Source organism: Aethalodelphis obliquidens, unplaced genomic scaffold (assembly GCF_003676395.1).
Source record: "Aethalodelphis obliquidens isolate GAN/ISIS:26980383/991018 unplaced genomic scaffold, ASM367639v1 scaffold57, whole genome shotgun sequence".
Taxonomy (NCBI): domain Eukaryota; kingdom Metazoa; phylum Chordata; class Mammalia; order Artiodactyla; family Delphinidae; genus Aethalodelphis; species Aethalodelphis obliquidens.
The window spans coordinates 9,904,995-9,922,536 of NW_020838001.1; the positions used below are offsets into that span (position 1 = coordinate 9,904,995).

The 17,542-nt window shown below is 47.5% G+C and overlaps 1 protein-coding gene across 6 annotated transcripts in view; it reads left to right on the forward strand.

Annotated features, from left to right (window-relative positions):
- The window catches only part of ATP9A (ATPase phospholipid transporting 9A), a 132,738-nt gene continuing 115,196 nt past the window's right edge, over window positions 1–17,542 (forward strand). For 5 of the 6 annotated variants that reach the window (XR_003428694.1, XR_003428695.1, XR_003428696.1 and 2 more), the window contains exon 1: window positions 1–171. Coding sequence is in view for 2 of the 6 variants with exons in the window: in XM_027086974.1 (XP_026942775.1) it covers window positions 104–171 (68 nt within the window). In the remaining 4 variants the exon portion in view is untranslated. Of the gene's footprint in view, window positions 172–6,295; window positions 6,614–17,542 lie in introns of those variants that run through there. The other variant, XM_027086978.1, reaches the window with a different exon arrangement.

Sequence of the window (17,542 nt, forward strand, 5' to 3'; positions counted from 1 at the left end):
CCGGGGCGGCGCGGCGCCGGCGGGCGGTGGCGCGGAGGCCGGACCGGGCGGCGGCCCAGGCGGCGCGGGGGGCACGGCGGCCAAGGCGGGCGGCGCGGGCGACATGACGGACAACATCCCACTGCAGCCGGTGCGCCAGAAGAAGCGGATGGACAGCAGGCCCCGCGGCGGGTGAGCGGGACCCGGGGCTGGCCGCCCTCCTTTGTCCGCTCGCGGCCGGAGCCTGGCGCTCGGGCAGGGCGGGCCGGGCCTGACAGGTTGGCCGGCGCCATGAGCCGGTGGCCGGGCCTTGGGAGGCCGGCGGGCGGGCGGGCGGGCTGGGAGGGAATTCGGCTCAGCTCCAGTTCCCGCCCGGGCTCCCGGCGCGATCGCGTCCCTTTTGGGCCCAAGCGCCCGGCTGCCTCTCACCGATGCCCACCTTCCTTTCGAAACCCCGAGAAGCCGGGCCTGCCCAGCGCTGTTTACACGCGCGTGGAATTGGGATCAGCCTTGCCTCTTAACCATTTTGTTTCCTGATTACTCCTTGTCGTTGTAATTACGATTCGGTCAGTATCAAACCTTGCTCTGCGCGTGGAGTCCTCGGAAGCCCGGATATGCTCAGTTTATTTGTCGGGGGAGGCATGGCTTCCTCCGCAGACCCGCCGGGGGGGGGGTCCCCATCAGTGCCTCCGGGTCTCAGCCCCCAGATGGCCGCCTTCCCCTCCCGGCCCCGGCTGGACCCGAACTAGTAACCGCAGGAGGGCGAGAAGGGTTCCTACTGGTCAACAGGAGACGCCCCCCCCCACGGTTCCCCAGTTTGAGAGAAGGAGCCCCCTGGCAGGCGTAGGGGTTGCCACCTGCTGTGCCTTCCCGCATTGGCAGGCCCCTGGGCAGCCTGGTAAGGGTTTCCCTCACTTGGAGAGAGAGGACGGGAGGATGTTTTGCGCCCTGCCGTCTTCTTATTCGGAGGATGGCAATGACCTGTTGAGGTGTTAAGGGTCTGTGGCATCGCCTGCGACAGAGTTAGCTGGGGGAAAGGTTGAGGGGAGCTGGTTAAAATGCAGATTCCCCGGCCCCGCCCAGACCCGCCGATCAGTTCTTGGGGGTGGGACCTGGAAATGTGCATTTTCCGAGGCCGCCCAGGTGAGGCTGTTGTCGGGTGAAGGCTGAGAACCGCAGCTGGGCGGGGCCGGGCCTCTCGGACCCGCCCTTCCCTTTGGCGTCCTGTTCTCTCTGGGCCTTTTCCCTGTGGCGGCCGCCCTTTGCGGCGTCAGTTACTTGATGGAGGGGGTGAGGAGGGTGAACAAGTAGGCTGGCTTCACCAGGTGTCCGTCGAATTAAGAAAAATGAAGAATGCTGCTAGCTGCCATTTTGTGAGGTCTTTGTCCCTGTCTTCTTAAAGTCTTCCTTAAATCTCCCGGTGAGGAGTCCCCTTTGACAGAATACAGAGGAGGAAGCGAGCCCAGCGAGGTCGAGGACTGCTGGGAAGATGCTGCAAAATGCAGGTTGCGCTCGGGCTCTCTGACCCCAGAGACCGACAGCCCTCCACCTTTTCCTTCACTGTTCGCGCGCGTTGTAATCCTGACTGCTCAAGGCTAAAGAACGATAACAATTAACTTGAGCCGTGTGCCTAGCATAGTGCCTGATGTAATATACACCCTCAGTAAATGTTTTTTTCTCAGTGTTTTAATGAATTAATATGATCAGTGGACTCGAAGATCCTCTAGTTATTAATTTGTGCCAAAAACAATTATAAAATGCCGTGTGTGTGTGTGTGTGTGTGTGTGTGTGTCTGTGTCTGTGTCTGTGTCAGGTGTCTGGGGTGCATATACGAATTAAACAAGCCCTGACCACAGGTGCATGCCTCCTGACCCTGCATTGGAATCACCTGGGCAGCTTAAACAATTACCATCCCTGCCCCATTTTAGACCTTTGAAATAAGAGTCTGGGGTGGGACCTGGCTATAAGCTGCCCTGATGATTTTAATGCGCTGGCATAGTTGAGAACCTCTGATTCAGTGCATGAGAGAAAAATGCAAATAATTATTTAAAAGTGATGATTACCATGATAGAAATATGCAGCGTTGATACAGGGGCCCAGAGGGAGTGGTGCCGACAGTTGGGAAAAAAAAAAGATTTCTGTTTGCTATTGGCATGGAAGATCACTCCTTCTTTAGAATTTGCCACTTTGGAACTAATTGATTTCCTAAACAGTGACATGGATTCAAATTCAACTCAGGTATCTGGAATTCCAGGTATTTGCGTATATGTTCTAGTATTTAATCTGCATTTTTAGGAGTACCCTTGTCAAGTTGCGGATCTTGGTGTTGGGAAGCACTTTTGGAAGCACAGAGAGATGGAAAGGCTTCCTGCAGTTTAAGGTGGGGGGGGGCAGGGGGAGGTAAAGGAATAAGAAATATATTTGTGATGGGTCAGACTCTTTGCTGGGCACTTGAGATAAATGGCTGTGTTTAAATCCTCATAACAACTGTGTGAATTTTTGGAGTTAGTTTCTTCATTTTATAGACAGGGAAACTAAGATTCAGTGACGCTAAGTAATGTGTTGGAGGTCATAGGGATACTCAGTGTGAGGAGGTGGATCAACTCTTTTTACCTAATGGCTCAAAGCTGTAGGATGGTTGGGGAATTTTGTGGTTAAAAAACCAAAAACATAGGTGCCACAGGTCCCAGGAGACAGTATAATTAATGCTGGGGTCACTCAGCATATGTCACCAAGACATGCAGTTTATTTGCTGGAGGAATCTCGTAGACCCAGAGCTCTTTTCTCTCTTGAGAAAGTTACCACATCCTGATGTTGAGAAAACTATTACAGTGGTTTTGTTTGGACACAAGGCATTTGCCTCGCATTGCTGGAAACCATTTTTCTGACATCATGTGCTTTCCTTCTGGCTAAATGAAGTTCTCCTCTTGGTGAAACACAAGAGATTTGTTAAGAGCGTAGGCGTAGGATTGGAGAGCTGGGTGCAAGCCTGGGTTTTTTTTGCCACTCACTAGCTGTGTGACTTGGGGAAATTACTTTACCTTTCTGGGTCTCATTTTTTCATCTGTAAAGTGGGAGTAACAGTAATTATGTATACCTCCTAGGATTGTTTTGAGACTTAATCCGTGTTAAGTTTGGAACACTAAGTGCTTAGTACCTCCTGGGTCTTTACTAGGACAGATAGTGATAATTAGGTCTTTGTGTAAGGTTTGCTTTGGGGGATCTCCAGAACGCTCCTTTGAGAGGAAGGACCTTTGATGGTAGGAAGTAAAGAAATATTACTGACTTCATTGCTCCTTCCTGATCAAATCCAGGAAATGATTAACTACATAAACTATTCCATCCAGGTATGTAGACGCCCTGGTGTGATAGATATTGTCGAAAGCAGCTCTGGCAGAACTGAGACTTTGCCTTCTCTTAGTGATAATTTGGGGTTTTGCGGCCAAATTGGACAAGGATGCTTTGATTTTTGATGTATTTGGACTTGGGGCATTAGGAAGTTTTGGATGAACTGGGTTAAGAAAGAGCTGACTATTTAGGTACAGAGTCTATTTTAGCTTTTTTTTTTTATAAATAACTTTATTCAAGTATAATTTACATCACATAAAATACATCCACTGTTAATGTACAGCTCACTGATTTTTTTACAGTAGACTTATAGAGTTTGTGCAGCCATCCCCAGGATCCAGTTTTTGAACATTTCCATCAGTCCCAAAAGTTCCCTCGTGCCTGTTCGCAGTTCATCCCAGGCTGTCACTGGTCTGCTTTCTGTTTTCATAGGTTTGCCCTTTCTGGAAATTTCGTATAAATGGAATCATAAAATATGTTGTCTTTGTATCTGCCTTTTTTCACAGCATTTTTTTTAAATTTTAAATACAATTTTTAAAGGTTACTTTCCATTTACAGTTATTACAAAATATTGGTTATATTCCCTGTGTTGTACAGTACATCCTTGAGCTCATCTCACACCCAGTAGTTTGTACCTTTTGCTCCCCAGCCCCTATTTAGCACCCCCCACCGGTAACAACTAGTTTTGTTCTCCATGTCTGTGAATCTGCTTCTTTTTTGTTAGCACAATGGCTTTAAAGTTCCTTTTTATTGCTTAATAGAATTCCATTGTGTAGATATACCATATTTTGTTTATCTGTTCACCAAGATGGACATTTGGATTATTTCCAGTATTTGACTATTGTAAATAACACTGCTAAGAACATTCAAGTCTTTGTATAGACATATGCTTTTATTTCTCTTGTCTACTGTGAGGGTTTTTTTTGGCTGCGTTGGGTCTCTGTTGCTGAGCACGGGCCTTCTCTAGTTGCGACAAGCGGGGGCTACTCTTCGTTGTGGTGCGCGGGCTTCTCATTGCCGTGGCTTCTCTTGTCGTGGAGCACAGGCTCTAGAGCACAGGCTTCAGTAGTTGTGGCACGTGGACTTAGTAGTTGTGGCTCGCGGGCTCTAGAGCGCAGGCTCAGTAGTTGTGGCGCACGGGCTTAGCTGCTTCGCGGCATGTGGGATCTTCCCGGACCGGAGCACAAACCCGTATCTCCTGCATCGGCAGGCGGACTCTCAACCACTGCGCCACCAGGGAAGTCCGGCAGGTGGATTCTTAACTACCATGCCACCGGGGAAGTCCCAGACCACTGTCTTTTCCCTCCTGTGCCTCAGTTTCCTCTTCCGTAAAGTGGCGACATAGTAAGAGCCCATGTGGTCGGGCATCATGTATGCAGAGCAGATATGAGCCCATGTGGTCGGGCATAATGTATGCAGAGCAGATATGAGCCCTCAGAGAACGCCAGAAATTGTTCTTTGCACAGCCTGGAAGAGGGACCAAGCCTCATGCGGACTCTTGCACTGGGTAACATGATCTCCTCTTCTTTCTAGAACTTTGTAGAGAGTCTGGTTGAGTAAGAACTCTGGCCAGAAAATGGCCACAGAGGACTCGACTCTGCCAGCAGCTCTCTCAGACCTCAAATGACTAAATCTGTAGCGGCAGGGCTGCTGCAGGCCACGTGCTCCTTTGCAGAGGTGCTCACGCCACGCCAGGACGAGGGTGCAGCAGTGATGTGAATTCACTGTTGATGTGGACGAACAGTGCCCGCGTAGGGAGTTCTTTATATAGATGTGTTTATTCAGTGGGAAGTTCTGAACTTTTGATTGAAGCTGTCACTTCTGATTTGTGATGTTAAAATGCCTGTCTCTGTTGACATCATGGAGGGTAGTATTAGGTATACAGTACAGTTGATTCTCATTACTTGCAGTAGTTTTGTTCTGTGAAGTCCCTGCCAGCACTGAATTAGCGAACAGTGAACCACAGCTCCTGGGGGAAATATAGGGTTAGGTTCCTGCGAGCCTTGGGTTACAACATTTCAGTCGACTGATCAGTAGAGAACCCTGTGTTACGTATATTTCTGTTGAAAGACGTGGTATTTAAATATATTGTTGGTTCATTAACATTGAGCTCATGACCAACAGCACTGCAGCTCATGCCTTGAAGGAAGCTTATATGTAACACATGTGTTTTTCTCCATGAGGCACATCACAGGCTTCTTGCTCTTAGGAACGCTGACAGTGCTGGGACCATTTTAAACAGTGATAACAGATAACAAAAAGCACAGAAATGCAGGACACATGGCACTAAACAGGCCACGAAGAGGACACTTTTGTACAGTATGAGAGCAGAGACGAGAAGGCAGATCCTCGCCCTGTTCAGCCTCAGCTGGGAATGTGTGTGGGTGACTCGGATGGTTTTTTCCACTCTGAGCATGTCTGTGAATGACTACGAGAGTGCTGTGAGCATGGATTTTTGAGGTTACGAATTTTAGGCAGTAGGTGAATTGGCAAAAACAAATATCACAAATCAGAAGGATGGGCTGTATGTAGGGGTGCGTGTGTTTTCAGTGTCTTTCTGTTGGCACAGTGGACGTGGTATTAGGTATGCAGTCCTAATACCCAATATTAGGTATTAATGTTGGGGGGTGGGGTGTGTTGGGGGGAGCATGTAGGGGGATTGTGCTGGTGAATGAAATGCATAGACCCCAGCCCTTCCCCTCTCTGTGATGGAGTGGAGAGTTGCATTAACAGCTCTCTGCTCCCTTGGACGAGAACAGTCAGAGCAGTGTTGGTAGCGGCCCATCAGGAAGTGCTCTGCGCGTCCTCTGCCAGCCCAGCTGCACTTGTGCCATCTACTTCCTGTTACAGAATCCCTGCCGTGGGCCCTCCCCTGTACTGACCAAACCCGGACCAGGTGCTCCCTGCCCATGCCAGGCACAGGCAGTGACACCAGATGTGAAATTACAAACCCAGGTGGAGATGCTGAAGGGTAGAGCGTGGATGCAGGCGCCACTCTTGCCCGGGCTTCCCTGAGGAAGGCCAGTGAGCCACCTGGGTGCCAGTCCCTAAGGAAGCAGGGCGGCCATTTGACCTTGACCTCGGCCACCCATGCAACAAGTAGAAAGGAGGAGGCGGGGTGTCGAATGATCCGTCTTTGGACTTTGGGCTGTCACTTCTCAAAACAGAAGTTTCTTCTAATATCTCTACCCAGATGCACGTGATGGAAATCATTAACTAGGACTGGCCAGACTTGATGGCCACCTTTGGGAATGGACGTGAAGTGCCTGGAGCTTCCCTCCTAAAAGTGAGTGGACTTTGGTTTAATTTAGAAAGAAAAAGACTCGTTGTAACATATTTTTTGATGACTTTTACCTAAAGAGATAGAATGGTGCTGATTGTTTTTAAAGCCAGCGTCTTTTATTTATGTGACTTTGAAAGATTGATTGAGGTATTCAGAGCTTGGCCTGTGGGAAGCTTCGCCAGAGATCACTAGGTGGCTCGTGGCCAAACATTGAAAGGTTAGCAAATATGTTTATAGTTCCTTCCGTTTGTGCCAAGTGATACTTGTTTTCTCTTTGTAGTAGTGACAGGAAGATTTCTTTTAGAATACATTTCAGTAAAAAACACAGAGTTGATTTAAAAGTATGAAGTCAGTAATAGCTCGGTAGGTTTGTAGAAGTGCCCACGTCATGCCTGACATTTAGGAAGTGGTGGCCTGTGCTCATAACATGGTGCTGTTGGTCTAAAAATATAATGTTATTGTTACAAAGGGGAAAGAAAAGGGATAAGCTGGTTGTGCTAATAGATTAAAAATTCTTTTTTTAAAAAAAATTATTTTATTGAAGTATAGTTGATTTGCAATGTTGTGTTAGTTTCTGCTGTATAGCAAAGTGAGTCAGTTATGCATATATATATTCTTTTCCATTATGATTTATTACAGAATATCGAATATAGTTCCCTGTGCTCTACAGTAGGACCTTGTTGTTTATCCATTCTGTATATAATAGTTTGCAGCTGCTAATCCCAAACTCCCATTCCATCCCTTGCCCATCCCACCAACCCCTGAGCAACCGCAAGTCTGTCTTCTGTGTCTGTGAGTCTGTTTCTGTTTCATGGATAAGTTCATTTAGGTCATGTTTTAGATTACACATATAAACAATGTCATATGATATTTGTCTTTCTCTGTCTAAGTTATTCCCTTAGTATGATAATCTCTAGGTCCATTCATGTTGCTGCAAATGGCATTATTTCATTCTTTTTCATGGCTGAATAATAACATTGTGTACATGTACCACATCTTCTTTATCCACTCATCTGTCGATGGGCACTTAGACTGCTTCCGTGTCTTGGCTATTGTAAATAGTGCTGCTATGAACATTGGGGTGCATGCATCTTTTCGAATTATGGTTTTGTCCGGATATATGGCCCGGGAGTGGGATTGCTAGATCATATGGTAGTTCTATTTTTAGTGTTTTGAGGAACCTCCATACTATTTTCCATAGTGGCTGCACCAACTTACATTCCCACCAACAGTGTAGGAGGGTTCCTTTTTCTCCACACCTTCTCAGCATTTGTTATTTGTAGACTTAAAAATTCTTTTTATTTTTCCAAGTTGTCCATGAAAAACATGATTTATTAAAAAATTTTTTTGGCGGTACGCGGGCCCCTCACTGTTGCGGCCTCTCCCATTGCGGAGCACAGGCTCCGGACGTGCAGTCTCAGCGGCCATGGCTCACGGGCCCAGCCGCTCCGTGGCATGTGGGATCTTCCCGGACTGGGGCACGAACCCGTGTCCCCTGCATCGGCAGACGGACTCTCAACCACTGCGTCACCAGGGAAGCCCAAAAACCATGGTTTTTAAACGATGGTTAGTTTACCCAGTTCATCTGGGACCTTAACGTTGCTTTAATCATTGTCTAAAGTTTGTGGGAGGTTTGTGGGAGAGGACAGTTGGAAGGGGCCCCATGGAAAGAAAGGCTTCTTGTGTGAATTGGAAGGCTGGGTGGGCTGGAGACTATTGCCTTCTTCCAGTTAGATCTCTGTGGCATTTGCCCAGTGCCAGGGAAGAGCCTGCTGGCTGCCCTTCCTGAGGAAGAAGACGCCTGTGGAGGGAACGGGGCCTGGTAGGCTCTCCCCCTCTTTGCTGGGCCATCTGCTGTGACACAAGATGAGGTAGGGTTTGGCCAGTGTAGACCTCAGGGATCCTCAGCCTCAGCACTATTGATATTTTCGGTTTGACAGTTCTCTGCCTTGGGAGCCTGTCCTGTGCACTGTAGGATGTTGGGCAGCATCGCTGGCCTCTACCCACTAGATGCCAGTGGCACCCTCCCCCGAGTTGTGACAACCCAAACTGTCTCCAGACATTGCCATGTCCCCCGGGGGGTGGGAGGAGTAGGAGTGGGCAGAATTGCAGCTGTTAGGACCCCCTGGATGAGTGGAATGTGTACACTCTATGAAAAGCCATGCCCCTTACTGTCCTTAAGGTGACTCATCCTGTCTTTAAAAAAAAAAAAAGAAAGAATGAAAAAAGAAGAACCTGCTGGGCAAGAGATTTATGTTTAGATTATGTTCTTAACTCTGAGTTCAGCTGCTCATTTAGCAGCTAAGGAAGTCTTGAGCTGTTGGAAGAAAGCATTTGGGAAGTGTCATGGGCTGACGTGTGTCCCTCTCCAAATTTACACGTTGAGGTCTTAACCCAGCACCTTAGCAAGTGACTGTATTTGGAGACAGGGCCTTTAAAGAGATGATTAAATTAAAACGAGGCCATTACGGTGAGCCCTTAACTAATCTGAGTGGTGTTCTAAGAAGAGGAGATTAGGACACAAAGAGAGATACCAGGCATGAGAGGAAAGCCCATGAGGACACAGGGAGAAGGTGGCCGTCTGCAAGCCAAGGGGAGAGGCCTCAGAAGGTAACAAATCTGCTGACACCTTGATCTTGGAGTTTCCAGACTCCCAAGCTATAAGAAGATAAATTTCCAGTGTCTAAGCCCCCCGGCCTGTGATATTTTCTTATGGCAGCCTGAGCAGGCTAATATAGGAAGCATCGTGTGGTTATTTTGGTAGGTGAGGAATCTCTCGGTGTTTTTGGTAAACCCTTATTTTAGACCGATGATGAGTTCTTTAGTGCTTTTCTTTAGACAGTCTGGTCTCAAGAATTCTCCATAAGCAAAGAGTTCTCCATGTTGCAAAGTCATGTCCACTAGAGCTGAATGCCACCCCCCACCTCCCTGCAACCTAAAACACGTGCCACATGCTCCATAAGGTGGAGGTGCTGTCCCCAGATGTTTCCTTTTGCTTAAAGAGTTTACAGGGGTCACGTTTCAGGTTGTGCTTTGGATGGTTGGTTTGTTAGTTCTTGTCACTTGGATTGTGCTAGATTAATTTGATGAGAATTATAATAGTTGCTGCCCCCTATCGTGTGCTGATTAGGTGTCCACTGCTCTTCTAAGAGTTTTACGTGGACCATCCCATTTCATCCTCCTGACAGCCCTACTTTACAGGTGACAAACTGAAGAATGGTTTTGGTTTAGAAAACTTAAAAGCTCATTTCAGTTTTTTTAAAAGGCTCATTTTAATTTGAATTTCTGCAGCAAATTGTATTTCTCAACCTGTCTCTATGCCCTTTCCTATTTGAGTTTTCTTGTAATGGCCATTTAGAGGAAGCGATTTTTGTTGAGGGAAGAGGAATTGTGGGTTTGTGAGCCTTCAGTAATTTGGAGGTAAATATGTGTGTACTCCATTGTTCCTGGTAGAAGCAGAGCAGAAATGATGTGACAGGAAAATTCTGGAAACTTCAAATTATCCCAATCACTGTAAATCCATCAGAAGCATAATATCTGTTTTCAGAGTTAGTTTCCATATTGATCCTTATTTTTTTTAATTCACTCTCTCTGTAGGAGAGACATTCGTGCTAATGGCGCGGGTGGGGGAGTGCAGAACATCTATTTCTAAAATGTGTGTACTCACCCTGTAAAAGGAAGTGATTTGAATCTGAATACTTTTTAGCTTTTATACAGTCAGTCCCCATGAAAGTGCAAAGAAAATTTAAAACTGGAGAACCTCCCCCGCCCCCATCCTCTCCCCTCTTTTTTCTGTTCTCCAGATTAAAGGCAGTCAGAGGCTCTCATACAAGAAATGACGCAATTGTGTCCGGGTAAATCAAAGGACTAGGTAGTAAACAGACAACACCACTTGTCCCACCTCCAGGGTTTTTTTCCCTAAATAAGCTGCTTAAAAAACTATGCATATGTACACATCCATGCGTGTATATATACACACACAGGAAAGTGCACAAATCATAAACACACAGCTTGATGAATTTTCCTGAAGTGAACACACTCCCGTAACTGGCAGCAGATAAACAGGCTCTGACCTCAGAAGCCTCCTCTTGCCTCCTTCCTCCCCCGCCTTGATCTATATCCTGACTTCTAACAGAGATTGGCTGGGCCTGTTTTTGACCTTTAAGTAAATGCAGTCATGTAGCAGGTACTCACTCATGCCTGTTAATTCTTGCTCCATGTTGATTCATAAGGGTTGACGGTGTTGCATGTTTATTGTAGTTTGTTCACTCCTGTCCGCCATATGAAGTCAGAGTATGAATAAGTCATTGATCCTTGAACCATGAGGGGGAGGGGGTTAGGGGTGTCGACCCCCAACCAGTCAAAAATCCAAGTACTGGTACTGCTTGCTGTCTTTGCCTCAAAAACAAAGGAATTGATAAATGACTCACCCGAGAGCAGAAGCTCAAACAGTTTGAATAGAATAAGGACTCACACGCTAGTTCTTTTGATTTTACATGTTGTGATCTCTAATCAAACACAAACTTTTCCCCAAACTTAGTTAATTTAAAGATGTGTAAAATGAAAATACAGGTACTTTATTTATCGAGAAAAATCCACATATAAGTAAGTGGACTGGTGCAGTTCAGACCCATGTTGTTCCAGGGCCAGCTGTATTCTGTGACCCCTCTATCCCATCTCTTCCTGATGGACAAGTGGGACGTTTCCAGCTTGAGGTCTCATGAATGGTGCTGCTGTGGACCTTCCTGAGCTTATCTTGAGGACATGTATTGTGTGGCTTTGTTGGGCCCTTGGGGATATTTGTGTTTAGCTTTAGTAGAAATTGATAGTTTTCCAAATTGTACGAATTTGTGCTTCTCCACCCGGGAAAGTGCCAGATGCTCCACATCCTCGTCCACACTTGGTATTTGCCATTTTTCGCTTTAGCCTTCCTCATGGGAGCATAGCAGTATCACAAGAAATGTATTTAAAAAAAATATTTATTTGGGGCTTCCCTGGTGGCGCAGTGGTTGAGAGTCCGCCTGCCAATGCAGGGGACACGGGTTCGTGCCCCGGTCCGGGAAGATCCCACAACGGGAGAGGCCACACAGTGAGAGGCTCGCGTACCGCAAAACAACAACAACAACAACAAAAAAAAAACAACAAAAATTTTATTTGAGAGAGGCTTCATTTTCTTGCTCTGAAGTCAAGTTTTAGACGTACAGGATAGCCACATCATGGTAACCCTGAACCTAAACGTGGCAAAATGGTCGCAGCACAGCAGCCTTGCCTTTCCGACCAAGTACTCTCCTTTTATTTTTACTTTGATTTTATTTTGCCTCATGATAACTTTGCACCGTAGCTCACACTAGCTCAAAGATTGCAGCCTCTGTCCTAACACAAATCCTCGTTTCTACCTTGATTCCTCCCAGTATATTCTGCAGCTTGATCTTTCTTTCCTTTCCTTTTTCTTTTTTTGCATTTCTTAGTTTTGATATTTTTTAATTGAGGTAACATTGGGTTGTAGCATTATGTAAGTTTCATGTGCACAACATTATATTTCTATTTCTGCATACATTACAACCAAACACCCTCCTCTTGAGTAGTTTTCATCATAAGGGAAACAATAAAAAAGTATAAAATTTACTTTCTTTTAATTGTAAAGTGAGTGCACGTGTATTAAAAATTGGAGAACAGAGAAAACTGATGAATGAGTTACTGGTGTAACTTTCCCTTCAAAGGCAACCACAGTTAACACAAACTTTCTAGCATATGCTGTTTTCTTCCTGTCTTGTTTCCGTGTGTACATTGTTTGATGATTTATAACCATGTAGCACATGTGTTTTTATTTCCTGCTTTTTTTTTCATTCAGCATTTTAATGTAAGGCTTTTTTTGTATCATGATGTACTCTTTAAATGACACTTTAAGTGGCAACATATTATTTCTTTGAGGAGACACCTTTAATTTACATAACCAGGGCCCTGTAGTTTTACAAGTTGATTCTTATTGTCACTTTATAAATATAATGTATTCATTCTGAATGCTGGCCCTGCAAAGCACAGGCACGCCAAAGACACACAAAGGGAAAGTTGAGGGAGGCCCAGGCCTGGGTTATGGTGATCTCATGTTTGCTATTTGGCTGGAGATGCTCTCGTTTCAGTCCTCACTGCCTCCCAGCTGCTTCCTGCTGCATCACTGAGATTTCTTGTGTTTCCAGGCTGTTGCATTAACTGGGGCTGAGCCTTTGTCAGTCACTAATATCCCCTGAGCAGTACTGGGATGTTTTGTGCCCAGTGATGGAACCAGGGGCCTGGGGGACCAGGGCTTGTTAGAGAACAGCCCCTGTACAGTCAAGCCGGAGACAGCTGCTGTGGCCCTGGAGGTACCTGACCCGCTCAGAGCCCTGCCCAGCTCTGGGGCCCCACACGGGACTTTTTTTTTTTTTTGGCTGCATTGGGTCTTCACTGCTGCACGGGGGCTTTCTCTAGTTGCAGCGCTTCATTGTGGTGCACGGGCTTCTCATTGCGGAGCACGGACTCTAGGCTTGTGGCCTTCAGTAGTTGTGGCTCGCGGGCTCTAGAGCACAGGATTAGTAGTTGTGGCACACGGGCTTAGTTGCTGCAGGGCGTGTGGGATCTTCCCAGACCAGGGCTCGAACCCCTGTCCCCTGCATCAGCGGGTGGATTCTTACCACTGCGCCACCAGGGAAGCACCCCACACGGGACTTTTAAACACTAGCATTTTATTTTTTCTAGTATAAAAGTAATAATTTCTGTTAAAGAAAACTACTGATTTCTCTTAGAGAAAGGTTAAAGATGCAGTAGCTAGAATTTAAAGCCCGACTTTCTATTAACATTTAGGTATGTTTCCTTCTGATCTATAATTTTATCGGATGGCTATTGGGTGACATTATTTTCGTTGGTTTTTGCTGTTAGAAATTAGTCTACAGAGGCTATCTTTCTTCTTTCTTTCTTTCTTTCTTTTTTTTTTTTTTTTTTTTTCGCGGTACGCGGGCCTCTCACTGTTGTGTCCTTTCCCTTTGCGGAGCACAGGCTCCGGACGCGCAGGCCCAGCGGCCATGGCTCATCGGCCCAGCCGCTCCGCGGCATGTGGGATCTTCCCGGACCGGGGCACGAACCTGTGTCCCCTGCATCGGCAGGCGGACCCTCAACCACTGCGCCACCAGGGAAGCCCTCTTTCTTTTTTTTTTAGCCATGCCATGGGGCATGTGGGATCTTAGCTCCCTGACCAGGATGGAACCCGCACCTCCTGCAGTGGAAGTGCAAAGTCTTAACCACTGGACCACCAGGGAAGTCCCTAGAGGCTATCTTGATGCATGAATTTTTGCTACATCTTGGACAATGAATTTCTGGAAGGGCTCTGCCATTTTACACCCCATGAAAGCCAGAATGGCCCTTGTTCCAGGGTCAGGATAATTTTGCCTTTTGCCTAGCGCAAACCCCTGAAATTGGGAAAGTTCAAAAAAAAGAGAGAGAAAGAAGTAAAAACACATGCTTTCCTTTCTTTGTCGGCCGCAAATCAGGCTTCCTGTTTATTAACGTGTGAGCCAGGTGGAGCTGGAGGGCAGTAGGGGCCTGTGGTCGATGGAGGACAGGCTTGCTCCGTGGTAACGCTAACGCTCTGTGGATGGACTGGGGGAACCGAACACCTCACAGTCGTGTGTGTTTGGTGGCTGTGAGAGATAACGGAGTCTGCAAGCATACAGTAAATGTTTGTTGAACGAATAAAAGGCTTTCTAGATCCAGTTTCTCTTGACAAAGCTGTGTGTAGACAACAGGGCCAAGGGCGCGTCTGCTTCCCTGCAGAGGAGGGTGAGGGTTGCAGTGGGGTCGTTGGAGCCCAAGGTCACGTTCCCCTGCAGCAGCAGCATTAGGAGAGGTGTGAAGTGCTCCCTGTGAGGGCCCTGCCACGCCTGAGCTGCCCTCGGACCAGCCCCTCAGCCCCTCTACCACCTGTTTCCAGAGGTAAACTCCTCCCAAGCGACAGGTGTTGTAACTTCTGGCGTCTTACAGGCGCCCTTGGAAACATCCCCCGTGGCCTTCCCGGGGGCTCAGTGCCAGAGCCACGCCCGGTGGGGCAGCGCCTTGGCGGGGCTGCAGCCCCGGTCTCCAGGGGAGCGCGGATGGAGCTGAGTCCGGTTAGGAGGCAGGTTCCCGGTGGAGGGCTGGCTCCCTGCCGCCTGGCTTGGCTGCCAGGCACCTCGAGGGGCTGAGAGCCTGGATTCAGGCACCGCTGCCTCTGTCCGCGTTGGCCTCCTCCTCTCACTGGCTATATGACCTTGGGCGAGAGAGTCCAGCTGTCTGAAAACGGGTGTGGTGACAGTGCTGGGGGGGCGGGGTGTGAGGACTGCATGAGCTGATGCATGTCAGGTGCTTAGATCCCAAGTGTGGGGCCTCCGGGAAGTACAGTAGCAGTGATAGCCGTTGTCAAGGATGACAGTGGGGTGGAGGGAGGAGCCATGCGGGCCTGGGCGGTGGCACTGGGGACCCTCCGTGTGTCCTGCTCTGTCTCTGTCATTGGGTTCCTCCCTAGGTGGTCGTCTGAACAATTCAGAGGTGGCTCTTGGAGTCTGCTGTAGTGTGAGGTCTTCAGGCGCCGGTTAAGAGCGATGGCTCTCGGGTCCACCTGCTGGACCCACAGCTGACTCTGCCCCCCACCAGCTGCAGGACTCTCAGTGTGGGAGGGGGGCGATGAGAGCGCCCACGGAACGGGGGTCAGGATCAAGGGAAGTAATTCACATGGACAGCCGGCACACGCTGAGCGCTTTATAGCTGTTCTTGCTTATTGTCCTGGTATCTGGGGAATTGCCGTCCATGTAATCATTCAGTTCTGTTCAGTTCTCTGGCATTCTGTGGGCTGCTGCTGGGTGCTGCCGCACCAGACCTCTTCTAGAACCCGTGAGCAGATGGCCTAGCGAAAGTGTCCACGTGTGAGTAGGGTCCCTGCACGCTGGGTGCCTGGGGCATGTGAAGGGATCCACGCAGAGCGACCGAGCACCTGCTGTATGCCAGGCCTGGGGTGGGAGGCGAGCAGTATCTGGTCTCTGACCCACAAGCTTGTGGCTGAGATTTAAGGCTGCAGACTGAGAGCTGTGTGCTGTTTGGGCAGCAGTGTGGGGTTTTTGGGTTTTTTTTTGGTTTTGGTTTTAAATTTAAAAAGTTTAATCACAGGGTCACATAGTTCAGTATTGGTTTTTTTCTTATAAATTTATTTGTTTGTTTTTGCTGCATCGGCTCTTTGTTGCTGCGCGTGGGCTTTCTCTAGTTGCGGCGAGCGGGGGCTACTCTTTGTTGCAGTGCATGGGCTTCTCATTGCGGTGGCTTCTCATTGCGGAGCACGGGCTCTAGGCACAGGGGCTTCAGTAGTTGTGGCACACAGGCTTGGTTGCTCCGCGGCATGTGGGATCTTCCTGAACTACGGCCCAAACCCGTGTTCCCTGCATTGACAGGCAGATTCTTAACCGCTGTGCCACCAGGGAAGTCCCAGTTCAGTGTTAAAAGGTACAGAAGTGTGTACATTGCACACTCAGTCTCCCTCCCGCCCGCTCCATTCACCTACCCCGTGCCCCTCTCCAGGCAACCACTCATCAATTTCTTCAGTGTCGTTCTGGAGAAACTTTAACCATCTACCAAAAAAAGTACAAGTATCTTATATCTATCTAGACAAACATGCATGGATGTTTCCCTTTTTTATTCAATTATTAGTACACCTTACACACTACAACCTATTTTTTTCACTTAACAATACACCCTGGGCCTGTTCCATATCAGGACATAAAAAGCTTCTTTATCTAAATTTTTTCTTTAAAGTGGCTTAATTGGATTCCATCGAATAGATGTACTTTAAGCAGTTTACTACAGATGAGGTTTAGGTTATTTCTAGTTTGCTGTTACTAGATGTTATGGTGAATGGTCTTTATACCCATTTTGGAACATATGGAATATCTCGAAGGGGAATGGTTGGGTCAAAATGAATGTCCATTTGTAATTTTGATAGCTGTCGCCAGGCTTCCCTCCCTCAAGGTAACACTGATCTAGACCCCTCCCAGCAGTGAAGGTGCCTGTTTGGCCATCCTGACCAAGCACAGGTGTTGTTAGGCTCTTTGATCTTCATCATCGTGCTAAGTAAAAAAATGATCTCTCAGTGTGGTTTTAGTTTTGCTAGTACTTTAAAATTGAATCAGTTGCCAACATTTAAAAACTGAGTGTTTGCATCTCACAATCTTATGTTTTGTCTTTGTCTTGAAGAATTGGATGGTCTACTGTGCTGGGCTTATGTAGAATTGTATCCTGGTAGGATCTGGGGGCAGCTACTTCCTTCCCATGAGATCTGGTCTCCTCAGTGTGCCCCACCCCACTGGATCCTGTGTTTATTTTTGTTCATTTATTGTTTTCTGTTACTTTCTGGGCTTCTGTAGATTTGAGTTTGCCAGTCCTGGTCTAGAGAGAAACAGGTAAGTCTAAGGGAGAACAGAGCTGCTTCGTCTTCTCTTCGGGAATAACAGAGTTGGGTTTTGACGGATAAGTAGAAGTTGGGTGATGGGCTTGCCTGAGCAAGTCTGGTGTGGATGAGTCTTGCACAGGGGTTGGGAGTTGGAGAAAAATGAAACAGCCAGGGAAAAGCTAAAAGTGCAGAGTTCTGGAGCTCACCTGCCTTGGCTGCAATCAGTGGCTTGGCTGTGAGGACCTGGGATGAAAAGGTAACAGGGGTGAATTTGAGTTCATAATTATTGAATCGTGGGGTTGGATGCAATGTGAGAGGTGTCATGTGCTCTGAGCAGAAAGAGACCAATAGGGGAAGACTTAAGGCCCGAGAAATAGGGAGAGGCGACAGTTTGCATCATCCGTGACTGCCCCCTACCCCAGAGAACCAGAGTTAACAGTTTGTGTGTGTGTGTGTGTGTGTGTGTGTGTGTGTGTGTGTGTGTGTGT